The 14,074-nt window shown below is 45.8% G+C and overlaps 1 protein-coding gene across 1 annotated transcript in view; it reads left to right on the forward strand.

Annotated features, from left to right (window-relative positions):
- The window catches only part of LOC120048469 (DENN domain-containing protein 4B-like), a 41,639-nt gene extending 27,565 nt beyond the window's left edge, over nucleotides 1-14,074 (forward strand). The window contains exons 9-27 of the mRNA XM_038994460.1: nucleotides 104-248; nucleotides 372-547; nucleotides 672-772; nucleotides 1,061-1,276; nucleotides 1,496-1,641; nucleotides 1,887-2,020; nucleotides 2,389-2,503; nucleotides 3,001-3,336; nucleotides 3,452-3,596; nucleotides 3,743-3,895; nucleotides 5,955-6,192; nucleotides 6,309-6,591; nucleotides 6,749-7,029; nucleotides 7,428-7,578; nucleotides 7,678-7,917; nucleotides 8,030-8,129; nucleotides 8,231-8,396; nucleotides 10,788-10,846; nucleotides 10,954-14,074. Coding sequence (XP_038850388.1) covers nucleotides 104-248; nucleotides 372-547; nucleotides 672-772; nucleotides 1,061-1,276; nucleotides 1,496-1,641; nucleotides 1,887-2,020; nucleotides 2,389-2,503; nucleotides 3,001-3,336; nucleotides 3,452-3,596; nucleotides 3,743-3,895; nucleotides 5,955-6,192; nucleotides 6,309-6,591; nucleotides 6,749-7,029; nucleotides 7,428-7,578; nucleotides 7,678-7,917; nucleotides 8,030-8,129; nucleotides 8,231-8,396; nucleotides 10,788-10,846; nucleotides 10,954-11,099 — 3,331 coding nt within the window. The 3' untranslated portion in view covers nucleotides 11,100-14,074. The remainder of the gene's footprint in view (nucleotides 1-103; nucleotides 249-371; nucleotides 548-671; nucleotides 773-1,060; nucleotides 1,277-1,495; nucleotides 1,642-1,886; nucleotides 2,021-2,388; nucleotides 2,504-3,000; nucleotides 3,337-3,451; nucleotides 3,597-3,742; nucleotides 3,896-5,954; nucleotides 6,193-6,308; nucleotides 6,592-6,748; nucleotides 7,030-7,427; nucleotides 7,579-7,677; nucleotides 7,918-8,029; nucleotides 8,130-8,230; nucleotides 8,397-10,787; nucleotides 10,847-10,953) is intronic.

Here is a 14,074-nt window from a genome sequence, read left to right on the forward strand (position 1 = left end):
TCCAACAATGGCTTAGTTTCCCCTGAGGGATTTCTATTATGTTGAAGTGAATCCATTAAAACAATAATGAATTGATAAAGAGGCTGTTCTTTTCTGTCTGTAGTGGTGCCAGCTTTGTGAAGCTGCTGCAGAACCTGGGCCCTGAGAACGCCTGTGTCCTGCTGCTGGCCGTGCTGACGGAGCACAAACTACTGCTACACTCTCTCCGCCCTGACGTCCTCACCTCCGTCAGCGAGGCCCTGGTGTCTGTGAGTTACACACCAACGCCAAACCTACACCCACATATGCGCACACACACCGCCACACACACAAAGACATATACGTACACACACACACTCATTCCAATCAAAGAATGCACTCTATCCCTCCAGATGACGTTCCCTCTGCGTTGGCAATGCCCGTACATCCCCCTGTGCCCGCTGCGGCTGGCAGACGTACTGTGTGCCCCCATGCCCTTCATCGTGGGCGTCCACTCCAGCTACTTTGACCTCTATGACCCCCCTACTGACGTGGTGTGTGTTGACCTGGACACCAACACCATCTTTCAGTGAGTACACTGACCTTGAAGGACCTGGACCAGGATGCAACTGATGGAAGAGGAAGCAACAAAACCAAACATACGAACGTTTGAAAGGATGAAATCCATAGTTTTGTTTTCTCTTCTCCTGCAGAGCAGAGGACAAGAAGCCGTTGTCATGGCGATCGCTACCAAGGAAGCATGGCAAGATGCTGGTGAATACCCTCACCAACTTGATGAAGACTCTGGAGAAAAGTGGGTGATGGCTGGAGACTCCATTCATGACATGCATTCTCTTCTCATCTCCCTTTTTCTGTCAATCATTTTTTACATCATCTAGCCTACTTATTCTGAAGCCCATCTAGGGACTGATGCTGGAAAATGAGTACAAGCTAAAACATATTGGTGCAATACATCTGACTCTTGATAATTCAATGTGCCAATGCTTTTTATCTTCATAATTTTCTCTCTGTGCCTTTCTCCACCACTATCCCCATTTCCCTCACTTTTCCTCTACCCCCTCCCCACATTCTTCTCCATCAGTCTACACCACTGGCCAAGAGGAGGCCACCCTGGAGTTCCTGCTGACGGACTATGACCTGATCTACGGGCGTCAGAAGCAGCTGGAGCTGGAGATCCAGGAGGCCTTCCTGCGCTTCATGAGCTGCTTGCTGAGGGGCTACCGTGCCTACCTGCTGCCCATCACCCAGGCCCCCTCAGACAGGACCACCGACTGCAGCTCCCTCTTCAACCTGCAGGGTCAGTGTGGGGGGGTGGGGGAGGTGACTGCCTGTGTGTGTGACTCATAACTCACAAAAAAATGTACACAAGTGTACACAATGTTATATAACTTTCTAGCTGAGTACGTGTGTGTGGGTGTTTTACCTCACCTACTTATTACTGTGTTGATAACCAGCATCCCTGTGAAGCTAGTGTTTTAATGTGTTTCTGAAGTTAACCCCTCCCTGGGTCTTGCAGGCTTCCTGAAGTCTCGTGAACGCACCCACCAGAAGTTCTACACCCAGCTGACCAGGACCCAGATGTTCACTCAGTTCATCGAGGAGTGCTCATTCGTCAGTGACCGCCACGCCTGTCTGGAGTTCTTCGACGAGTGTGTCCAGAAGGTCAGAATCACATCTTCGTGTTTTACAGGATGTTTAGTGATGCACCATATCTTATGGAAGCCTTTAGTGTGTTGATTCTAATACTGAAACTGGATGAGCCTTTTTGTATTTGCGCAGCTAATGGAAATGTGTGTGATCCCATTCCTGCCCTCTATGTTGTCAATGTTTGTGTATACCTGTGTATGTGACCTGTGTTTGCGGCATGTATCTACATATATATATATATATGTGGTGTGTGTAAGCAGTCGGATGTGGAGAAGCCTGAGGAGGTGCGTCTGATAGACCTGGACGAGGCCCACAGTGGGGAGCACACAGTCTTCATCATGCCTCCAGAGGAACCCCAGGAGCCAGACGGTTCAGAGTGCCCCACTCACTACAGGTAACACAGGCTCTACATATAGCAGGGTCTTCATCATGCCCCCAGAGGAACCCCAGGAGCCAGACGGTTCAGAGTGCCCCACTCACTACAGGTAACACAGGCTCTACATATAGCAGGGTCTTCATCATGCCCCCAGAGGAACCCCAGGAGCCAGACGGTTCAGAGTGCCCCACTCACTACACGTAACACAGGCGCTACATATAGCAGGGTATGTGTTCACTAAGCTTCTCAGAGTAGGGCTGGGACTAGGATCAGTTTAGTCTTTTAAAGAATAAGAGGGTTGATCTGATTCTAGATGAGCACAAATAAGGGCCCTGGCACTTTATACTGTCTGATGCTGTGACCAGTGCGTGTTTGTCTGTTTACAGCTATGAGACGTTCCCTGTGCTCTGCATGGATCTGTTTGACCAGCCTCAGGACCAGCTACGTGTCCCTACCAAGGGGAGTGCCCCCAGCAGCCCTGCCCCGCGACGGACCAAACAGGTACAGACCTCAACCTCCGCACCAGAGCCCCAATGCAACCCCACTGAAAGCCAACACAACCCCAGTGGATCCACTTTATCAAAACCACTAAGAACTATACAATAATAAGAGGCTGACTCACGCTGTTTAATTTCAATCTTTATTATTCTATTAAGAGCATTACCCTGCCAGCAAATCAAAATGTTTTAGCATCAATCAACTTGATCTGTTCAAGACTCCCCAGTTAGCTTTATGATAACCCAGTTTTCCACAGCTAAGAGGGAACATGCTTCACTGTTTTTCTGTGCCATTTGAATTTAATGAGCATTCATATTTCATCCTTCATTCAATATTTCAAAGCAGGAAGCACAGTGGCGGCTGTGTATTTTGGGTGAATACCCCAAGCACCCTTCAGGGTTGTTAAGTTGGCCTACTAGGACACATAGGAACCACATTATTACAGCTTTAGTAAATCTAGATTGGATTACATAACTCCTCTATCTTTCTCTCTCCTTTAGGAGATTAAGCTGGCACAGAAGCGGGCACAGATATACTCGGCAGTGCCCGACATGTGGTCCAAATGCCTGCTGGGCCACTGCTATGGGCTGTGGTTCATCTACCTGCCCACCTTTGTGCGGGCGGAGAGTGCCAAGGTGCGTGCCTTGCAAACGGCATACGAGGTGCTCAAGCACATGGAGACCAGGAAGGTGGTACTACCGGATGAGGTGTGTTACAGGATCCTGATGCAGCTGTGTGGGCAGTACGGGCAGCCTGTGCTCGCTGTTAGGGTACTTCTGGAGATGAAGAAAGCTGGGATCACACCCAACACCATCACCTATGCATACTACAACAAGGTGAGACATTATTTACTTCAATTAAAAGTTGAACCCCGTCTGTGATCCCATCTGTAAGTGTTTATATATTTTTTCTCCATATTGACTCACCTCTGGCTTTGCCCGCTCTCCTCAGGCAGTGCTGGAGAGCAAGTGGCCCTCCACCAACCAGGGTGGCCGTCTGCGCTGGGCCAAGTTGCGTAACGTTCTGATGGCCGTGGCGCAGTTCAGACAGCCAGTCAGACAACGGCAGAAAAGTGGTTCAGTAGGCTCGCGGACAGGTCAGGACATATTTACATATTATTTATTTTTTACTATTTTTTGTAACAAAAAATGGTCATTGGTTTTAGAGTGGCCTTTTTAATGATTAAAAAAAAATATATATATGTAAAAACAGAGGTGAAACATGTTTTGTCTTTTTAAAAAGATACAATGGACAGTAACCAACGATCCCGCCCACAATCTAACCTGATTCGTCAGTCCAGCTGGAGCGGCCTGAGTGAAAGCTCCAGCCACGAATCGCTGACGGGGTCTATGGTGAAGAGCAACAGCCTGAACAGCATGAGAGGCTCAACAGACAGTGAGTGATGGATATCTATTATATAGAAATAGCACTGTCATTGGAAAGTTATATAATGGCATTGAGGAGTACACCAATTCAGTCACCAGCTTCATCAATAAGTGCATTGACGACGTCGTCCCCACAGTGACCATACGTACATATCCCAGCCAGAAGCCATGGATTACAGGCAACATCTGCACCGAGTTAAATGCTGCCGCTTTCAAGGAGCAGGACACTAATCCGGATGCTTAGAAGAAATCCCCCTATGCCCTCAGACGAACCATCAAACAGGCAAAGCGTCAATACAGGACAACGATTGAATCCTACTACACCAGCTCTGATGCTCGTCGGATATGGCAGGGCTTGCAAACTATTACGAACTACAAAGGGAAACCCAGCCGCGAGCTGCCCAGTGACACGAGCCTACCAAATGGGCTAAATGTCTTTCATGCTCGCTTCAAGGCAAGAAACACTGGAGCATGCATGAGAGCATCAGCTGTTCCGGACGACTGTGTGATAACGCTCTCCGTAGCCAATGTGAGCAAGACCTTTAAACGGGTCAACATTCACAAGGCCTTGGGGCCAGACGGATTACAAGGACGTGTACTCAGAGCATGCACGGACCAACTGGCAAGTGTCTTCATTTACATTTTCAACCTCTCCCTGACCAAGTATGTAATACCTACATGTTTCAAGCAGACCACCATAGTCCCTGTGCCCAAGAACACTAAGGTATCCTGCCTAAATGACTTCCGCCCCGTAGCACTCATGTCGGTAGCCATGAAGTACTTTGAAAGGCTGGTCATGGCTTACATCAACACCATCATCCTGGAAACCTTAGACCCACTCAAATTCGCATACCGACCCAACAGATCCACAGACAACGCAATCTGTCGCACTCCACACTGCCCTTTCCCACCTGGACAAAAGGAACACCTATGTGAGAATGCTGTTCATTGACTACAGCTCAGCGTTCAACACCATAGTGCCCATAAAGTTCATCACTAAGCTAAGGACCCTGAGACTAAAAACCTCCCTCTGCAACTGGATCCTGGACTTCCTGACAGGCCACCCCCAGGTGGTAAGGGTAGGCAACAACACATCTGCCACGCTGATCCTCAACACGGGGGCCGCTCAGGGGTGCATGCTTAGTCCCCTCCTGTACTCCCTGTTCACCCACAACTGCATGGCCAAGCACAAATCCAACACAATCATTACGTTTGCTGATGATACAACAGTGGTAGGCCTGATCACCAACAACGATGAAACAGCCTAGAAGGTGAGAGACATGGCAGTGTGTGTGTGAGCAAGACAAAGGAGCTGATCGAGGACTACAGGAAAAGGAGGGCATAACACTCCCCCATTGACATGGACGGGGCTGTAGTGGAGCGGGTCGAGAGTTTCAAGTTCCTTGGTGTCCACATCACCAACAAACTATCGTGGTCGAAACACACCAAGACAGTCGTGAAGAGGGCATGACACCGCCTTTTCCCCCTAAGCAAACCGTGTCAGAGGAAGGCGCAAAAAATGGTCAAAGACTCCAGTTACCCAAGTCATAGACTGTTCTCTCTGCTACCACACGGCAAGCGGTACCAGAGCACCAAGTCTAGGTCCAAAAGGGTCCTAAACAGCTTCTACCCCCAAGCTATAAGACTGCTGAACAATTAAGCGAATGGCCACTCGGACTATTTCCATTGACACCCCCACTCCCCCTTTTCGCTGTTTATTATCTGCGCGTAGTCACTTTACCAGTACCTACATGTACAAATTACTTTGACTAACCTGTACCCCTGCACATTGACTCGGTACTGGTACCCCCAATATATAGCCTCGTTATTGTTATTTTATTGTTACATATCATTTGTTACTTTATTTATTAAATAATTTCTTAACTCTATTTCTTGAACTGCATTGTTGGTTAAGGGCTTGTGAGTAAGCATTTCACGGTAAGGTCTACACCTGTTGTATTTGGCGCATGTGACAAATAAAAATTGATTTGGTTTAATGTAACATAACACTCTCATCAAACCACTGTGTCTGTTTGGGAACCACCCTCCTAACAATTTCCACCCCACAGAGTCTAAGCTCTCAATGAAGGCGGTGCTCCGGAACGCAGGTGCCAATGGCTGCAGCGATCCCGCCTCCCGTAAACCCCCCGTGGGGCCACGAGACACCGCCACCCCGTCTCCCTTTCCCTCTGGTGGTGTCCTGGTGCGCCGCGACCAGGTGTGCCTGTCCACCTTCTACAAAGACTGTGCCGAGACGGCCGACTCTGACCCTGACTGCAGCTGCCAGCCTGGGGAGAGAGACGGCAGGTGAGGGGGTGGAGAAGCTGGGACTGATATGTTCTGATATGTTTTTGGATTACAGTTTGAATATCACTTTGATATACTATAAGAGTATATCTCCCATTCTTCTGTTCTCAATGTAGGCCACCTGGGCCTAGAGACACTGTGAGCCGCAAGGCCGTGGACGAGAACTACAACAATGTGTCACCGCCGAGTCGGGGCAGCCTGACGGGGAAACTGCAGCAGCTGCTCACGCCTACTCGCCATCGAGTCTCGGGGCGGCGGGCCGCCAGTGTAGACGCCCGGCGCTCGGGGGGAGAAAACGGGCCGGTGCGCAGGGTGTCGGAACAGAGACAGTCCCGAAAAGCCCAGGTGGCTGAGAGCCTGCTCAAGGCTAAGGAGAGGCTCTACAATGCTACCTCTGAGGTGAGGGGACAACATGTGGGTTGTTGTAGCTTATAGTCTAACTACACTGTATTGGCCAGCTGATTTAGTTTACTGTGGTAAAATGCATTTGCAGATGTAGGGAGTTATCAAACCTGTCAAAACATGCTTAATGTTCCTCCATCCTTTCCCTCTGTAGAGTTCTCTGTCGGTGGGGAGTGACGTCGAACTCCCTGACACCACCAATTTGGCCTTTCCTCTCCGCAAGTCCTGGGACACCAACCAAGACGGAGCGGGACTACAGGTGTTGATGTCGAGTTGCTCCTTGTGTCGGAGCTGTAACTCCCTGGTCTATGACGAGGAGATAATGGCCGGGTGGACGTCTGACGACTCCAACCTCAACTCCAACTGTCCCTTCTGCTCGACCACCTTCGTCCCCCTTCTCAACGCTGAGATCTGTGACCTAGGACCCATCAGCAGGTAGAACTACTCCTCTCATCATAACATCACCCAAACGTTTGTGTCCCCCAAATGGCACCCTATTCCCTATATAGTGCACTACTTTTGACCAGGGCCCGTAGAAGTCAAAATCCCTTCATTTTGACTCCTATTCTTATTCAATCTGTCTATTCAGGGCCATGTACAGTCCTCACCATATGTATTTGGAAAGTGAAGCTACGGTTTTTACTGTCTAAATACAAATGGTGAGGACTGTGCAATGTATGGTGAGGACTGTGCAATGTATGGTGAGGACTGTGTAATGTATGGTGAGGACTGTGTAATGTATGGTAAGGACTGTATGATTCTTAAACTGAATGAACGTTAGACTTTTTTGTCACCCAATCTTTTCAATTTGACTAACAAAGCGCTCACCACAGCCTGGAACGTACCAACTGGAACACGGTTGAGGAGGTGGAGAGCGCAGCCAAGCCCCCTGGTGGCCAGGAGGCCATCCTGGGTCACAACGGTGTGAGTGAGGACTCCAGCTCTGAGACCAGCAGTTATTCTGAGAGCAGCAGCGCTACCATGGTACTCTACCAACACTGGTTTATTTCTCATCTTTATCTGTTGGCTTCTGGGAAATATTCAGTCTTGCTATATCCACAGTTAATGTGTTATTGACTCCAGGGTTCATCGGTGGGCGAGTCTCCCCAGGTGACGGTGGCCTACCTGAGCCCATTGGTGCTGCGCAAGGAGCTTGAGAGCCTGCTGGAGAACGAGGGCGAGGCGGTGCTGGCACAGGGCCAGCTCCTGGACAGCCACTCCATCATCTTCTGGAACCTGGTGTGGTACTTCCATCGCCTGGGCCTTCCCAGCAACCTGCTGCAGCTGGTTCGCTCCTCACCGCTGGCCAACCAACTAGCACAGGTAACTCCGCTCCCAGGCTTCTTGGGGCCTAGTGATGAATTATTAGCATTAGTATATTACAATACATAATGTCCTCATTCTAATGTTGAGCTCCTGTCTGTGTGTATGTCAGACTTCAGAGAACTCAGCAGTGAGGGTGAGGCTGCTGTGGGACACACTGACCCCTGACACAGACCACTGGCCCCCCCTCTACATCCTGTGGAGGATACACAGTAAGATACACACGTTATTCACACGGAAATAGTCAGATGATACAGGTTCAGATCCTTTCATGAGTTACATATCTCTCTTTCTCTCTCTCTCTCTCTCTCAGGTGGCGTACCCATGCGGAACCACAGCTGGCGGAGGCACAACCACCCCTTCACCCTGGCCTTCCTGGAGGAAGTGCTGCGCTGGGTCGGCATGAACGAGGTACACAAGGGAATCACCCTCTTCCTGGAAACCATTGCTAAGCAACCAGGCACGCCCAAGATACAAAGGTGAGTGCAGGAAATGGCCTCTGAATAATCAGTTGTTTATTACATTTTTTGTTTGTGTGAGTATTAGTGGCTTCAGAAATTATTCACACCCCTTGACTTTTTCCACGTTTTGTTGTTATACTCAGAATTTTACATTTATATTTTTTTGTCACTGCCCTACACACAATTCCCCATAATGTCAAAGTTTTTCAAAAATTCTACAAATTAATTAAAAATGAAAAGCTGAAATGTCTTCAGTCAATAAGTATTCAACCCCTTTGTTATGGCAAGCCTAAATATACTGAACAAAAATATAAACGCAACATGTAAAGTGTTAGTCCCATGTTTCATGAGCTGAAATAAAACATCCCAGAAATTATCCATACGCACAAAAAGCTAATATCTCTAAAATGTTGTGCACAAATTAGTTTATATCCCTGTTAGTGAGCATTTCTCCTTTGACAAGATATGCCACACCTGTCAGGTGGATAGACTATCAAGAAGCTGATTAAACAGCATACTCACTACACAGGTGCACCTTGTGCCCAGGATAATAAAAGGCCACTCTAAAATGTGCCGTTGTCACACAACACAATGCCACAGATGTCTCAAGTTTTGAGAGAGGGTGCAATTGGTATGCTGACTGCAGGAATGTCCACTGTTGCCAGAGAATTTTATGTTAATTTCTCTACCATACGCCGCCTCCAACATCTTTTTAGAGAATTTGGCAGTACGTCCAACCGGCCTCACAACCGCAGACCACATGTAACCACGCCTGCCCAGGACCTCCACATCTGACTTCTGAGGAGTATTTCTGTCTGTAATAAAGCCCTTTTGTCGGGAAAAACTCATTCTGATTGGCTGGGCCTGGCTCCCCAGTGGGTGGGCCCATGCCCATCCATGGCTGCGACCCTGCCCAGTCATGTGAAATCTATAGATTAGGGCCTAATTTATTTATTTCAATTGACTGATTTCCTTATATGAACTGTAACTCAGTAAAATCATTGAAATTGTTGCATGTTGCGTTTATATTTTTTACAGGCTAATAAGTTCATGAGTAAAAATGTTGAATGAATAGTGTTTAACATGATTTTTGGTACCTCATCTCTGTACCCCACACATACAATTATCTGTAAGGTCCCTCAGTTGAGCAGTGAATTTTAAACACAGATTAAACGACAAAGACCAGGGAGGTTTTGCAATGCCTCGCAAAGAAGGGCACCTATTGGTAGATGGGTAAAACATTTAAATTATTACATTGAATATCCTTGATGAAGTTAATAATTACACTTTGGATGATGTGTCAATAAACCCAGTCACTACAAAGATACAGGCGTCCTCTCTTACTCAGTTGTCAGAGAGAAAGGAAACCACTCAGGGATTTTCCCATGAGGCCAATGGTGACTTTAAAACAGTTTGAGTTTAATGGCTGTGATAGGGAAAAACAGAGAATGGATCAACAACATTGTAGTTACTGTGCAATACTAACCTAATTGACAGAGTGAAAAGAAGGAAGCTTGTACATAATAAAAATATTCCAAAACATGCATCCTATTTGCAACAAGGCATTAAAGTAATACTGCAAAAAATGTGGCAAAGCAATTCACTTTTGTATTGAATACAAAGTGTTATGTTTGGGGCAAATCCAATACAACACATTACTGAGTACCACTCTCCCTATTTTCAAGCATAGTGGTGGCTGCATCATGATATGGGAATGCTTGTAATCATTAAGGACTGGGGAGTTTTTCAGGATATAAAAGAAACGGAATGGAGCTAAGCACAGAGGAAAACCTGGTTGTCTGCTTTTCACCAGACACTGGGAGAGGAATTCACCTTTCAGCAGGATAATAACCTGAAACACAAGGCCAAATCTACACTGGAGTTGCTTACCAAAAAGACAGTGAATGTTCCTGAGTGGCCGAGTTACAGTTTTGACTTAAATCTACTTGAAAATCTATGGCAAGACCTGAAAATGGTTGTCTAGCAACGATCAACAACAAACTTGACATATCTTGAAGAATTTTGAAAATAATAATGGGCAAATGTTGCACAATCCAGGTGTGGAAAGCGCTTTGAGACTTACCTAGATAGACTCATAGCTGTAATCGCTGCCAAAAGTGCTTCTACAAAGTATTGACTCAGGGGTATGAATACTTATGAAAATGAGATTTCTGTATTTAATTTTCAATATATTGGCAAACATTTCTAAACATGTTTTCACTTTGTCATTATTGGGTATTGTGTGTAGATGGGTGAGAAAAAATCTATTTAATCCATTTTGACTTCAGGCTGTAACACAACAAAATGTGGAATAAGTCGAGGGGTGTGAATACTGTACTTTGTCAAGGCAATGTATTGGTTATGTGATTGCACAATTGTGATCGATACTACTTTGTGTTGTTTGTCCAGGAGTCTGTACAGAGAGATGCTCTTCCTCACGCTTGCTGCCATGGGTAGAGATCACGTTGGTAAGCAGCCTCTTTAAGACACTTTAAACACAGTTGGAATACTAGAACTTCACTATAGTTTCAGACCAACCAGGCTTATTGCTTACAGCACTTTCTCTGTCTTTTAGCTGCGTTTGATAAGAAATACAAGGCTGCGTACCAACGGCTGAGTGGCTCCTTGGGTCGCGAGGAGCTCCGCAGGAAGCGAGCCCAGCCACCTAGCCCCAAGGCTGTGGACTGCAGACGGAGCTTCCTGCTGCCCCTCGAGTGCTGATACCACCTCCAGCCTGCAGCCTCCACCCACTCAAATCCAGATCCACCCCCATCGCTGATGCCTCCGCTCCCTCGGAACACTGATACCCAGCTGCCAAGAAGAAGGGATGAGAAAAGCTAGACAGAAAACAACAGACAGAAAATTCTGCCTTCTCCTTTCACTTTAGACTTCTTCGCTGTGCTTCCCCTAGCACAGCCTGGCCACACTATAAAAGCCCCCCAACTGTGCAACTGTACCTCACTGTCCTTGTTTGTGTGAGCCAGATATCTACATTTGACCTTCATTCATTTCCATTGTGCAACTGGCCTATGGACAGCTTCCTCAACAACTAAACACAACCCTCTCGGCCTATAGTTTAGCTATAGGGATTATTGGACCTGGTACTGTACATACAACCCAGCCCCCTTGGACTTTGCTCATTGCTCGTATATACATGGTCTCTGCCTCACCTGTATAACTCATACTGGTTTGTAGGTCATAAACCATGCATTTCATATGTATGAAATTTGTAAGGAATATTACCGACCTGCAATCTATGCATTCAATGTGAACATATTCTATAACTTGCATTGCTTTGCTTTCAGACAGAAAATCTCATAAGAGTGGGAGATGTCTAGTGATTCTTGATGTGATGGGAAGTGCCAATATCATCGAACTGTAACACATTACATTGCAAGGGTACATACTAATCACTCACAGTCGCAGTCAAAACTTTTAGATTAGATTGCATTTCATGCCTCTCTTGCTTCTTTTTCACTCTCTGGAAAGAATTCTGTCAACTGGACATTCGTGGTAAAGTCTAACTTTCGGATGAGACCGCTTCAGCAAGTCTCAGCCAATCCAAACGAGGATGTTTACTCTGGGAGAGGATGATGTTGATTATCGACTTCGGGAGGATTATGTCAACTAAAAAAGGATGTCGACTGGGAAAGGATGATGTCAAACCTGGGAGATGTCAACTCTGGTAAAGGAGGATGTCGACTGGGAAAGGATGATGTTTCCTATTGATTTTTGGAGAGGATGATGTTAACTATCGGTTTTGGGAGCAGATGGTAGCAGTGTGGATCAGCAATGTAATGGTTTGATCACTATCACTATGGTTTCCTTAGTGTGTGTGTTTTCCAGCTCATGGTGTGGAATGGAGCTATGGTCAAACTTTGGGTAAGGCAGGAAATAGCCTATGCAGAATCGGCAGAAAATGCTAACATCCAGTTTTCAGGGATACAGTATTTTCAACCTAACGGAAGTGGGAACTCTGCACAGGCGTCTCTATGCCTGCAACATTATGTTAGGCAGGAAGTGGAGGGAGGGTGTGACTGGGAACAGACACTGACAGTCGAGGATAATCCACAAGTCACAACCAGGAAGGACTTTTCATACACGGACACACATACATATCGCATACAAGATTTATCAGTTGTATTGTGTTTTTAATTCCCTGTACTGTTCTTGTGAATTCGAAGTGTGATTGAGGGTTCTCAGTTCAAGAACTGATTGTCAGTGATCGAGGTATTTGTACCAGAAAAGTGGCTGACAGAAGAAAAAAAGAAAAACGTGTGGAAGGGGGGTTTATTATGGTATGTACGATGTCAAGTGTTTTCTCACCTTTTATGCATATTTACCTCATCTCACACCTCTTTTCCCGTGTTAAACGGGAGTGATTTGTCTGGGAGGATGGTCCACAAGGAATGACTGTGATGGATCTTTAGTAGTAGTAGACTATGATGGACCTTTAGTCACACATCACCAATTTTTCATTTACCACACAGTTATTCACCACACATTTAGGCACTAGTATGTTATGGATTGTTGGCAGAGATTAAAGAACTTCAGAAGATCCACTTGAGTGGAAGGATTTAAAGAGAGGAAGGTACTTCACCGTGGAGCCCATACTTACCTACTAGCTTCTTGTTTTCATGTACAATATCTGTGAGGCCTTCCCCTCATATTTTAACCCTTTATTTGTTGTTCAGCATGGTATATGAAAACATCATTTTTTTCATTTTTTACCATTTCATTTTCTTTCAATTTCATTGTCACACTGTTAAATGCCTCTGTTACAGTCATACCTTGTTTTTGTTCTTGCAGTGTTATATAGCAGCGTCACGAGAGAATACCTTGTGTTCTGCCTTTGAAGATTGTGTGAGTGACATAAATGATTGTCCCACCTGGGGAGTAAAGCTGTAATTACAACTAGGGATGTGAAGTTGTAGGGAGAACAATTTTCATATCTCATATTTTAGTCTTAACCTTAGGGTGAGATATTTCAGATGGCACTGATATCATTGTGTGATATTGTACCCATATATCATTAAAGTACAAGAGAGACATTGTTTGCACTCAGCCATCCAGTCAACAGGGATATACAGACTGGAGCAAAGCATTGAGCATTCTCTACCATTAGAGGGCAGTAGGGCATACAGAGTCCAGTTCTAGCCATTGGTAGTGGAATTGGGCTTGAACAGGCTAAGGCAACCCTGGTCTTGGAATTGACATGTCTTTAGTAATAACATGGTGGGAACCTGTTTATTCAAATGACCTATCAGTGGTCATAACGTAAAGGAGACCCAAGACGGAATGCTGTTTAAAAGTTAAGACTGAGTTATCGTCAGCGTCTCAAATTACACCCTATTTGGCTCTGGTCAAAAGTAGTGATCTGTATAGATAGTAGGTTGATAAAATGGTATATAATTTAAGATTTCCCAGCCCAGAGTTAGATAAAAAATAATGTAGGTAGATTTGTTCTCCAACGTAGGCAATATTACATTTATGGCTGCTATTTCAATGCATCTGACTGCAAGTGAATATAAGGGACATTTATATTGTCTGTTCTTTTATTGGTCAAGTGAGCAAAGGAATGAAGAGAGGAGATCTGTATTTAAAATATATTGTGTTTGCTGTTGTAATTTATATGGATGTGACTTCAGTTGTAAATGTCTTGTTTTATAGAAGAAAATACACACCGATTCCCCAAA

This window comes from Salvelinus namaycush, chromosome 5, assembly GCF_016432855.1.
Source record: "Salvelinus namaycush isolate Seneca chromosome 5, SaNama_1.0, whole genome shotgun sequence".
In the NCBI taxonomy this organism is placed as follows: Eukaryota; Metazoa; Chordata; class Actinopteri; order Salmoniformes; family Salmonidae; genus Salvelinus; species Salvelinus namaycush.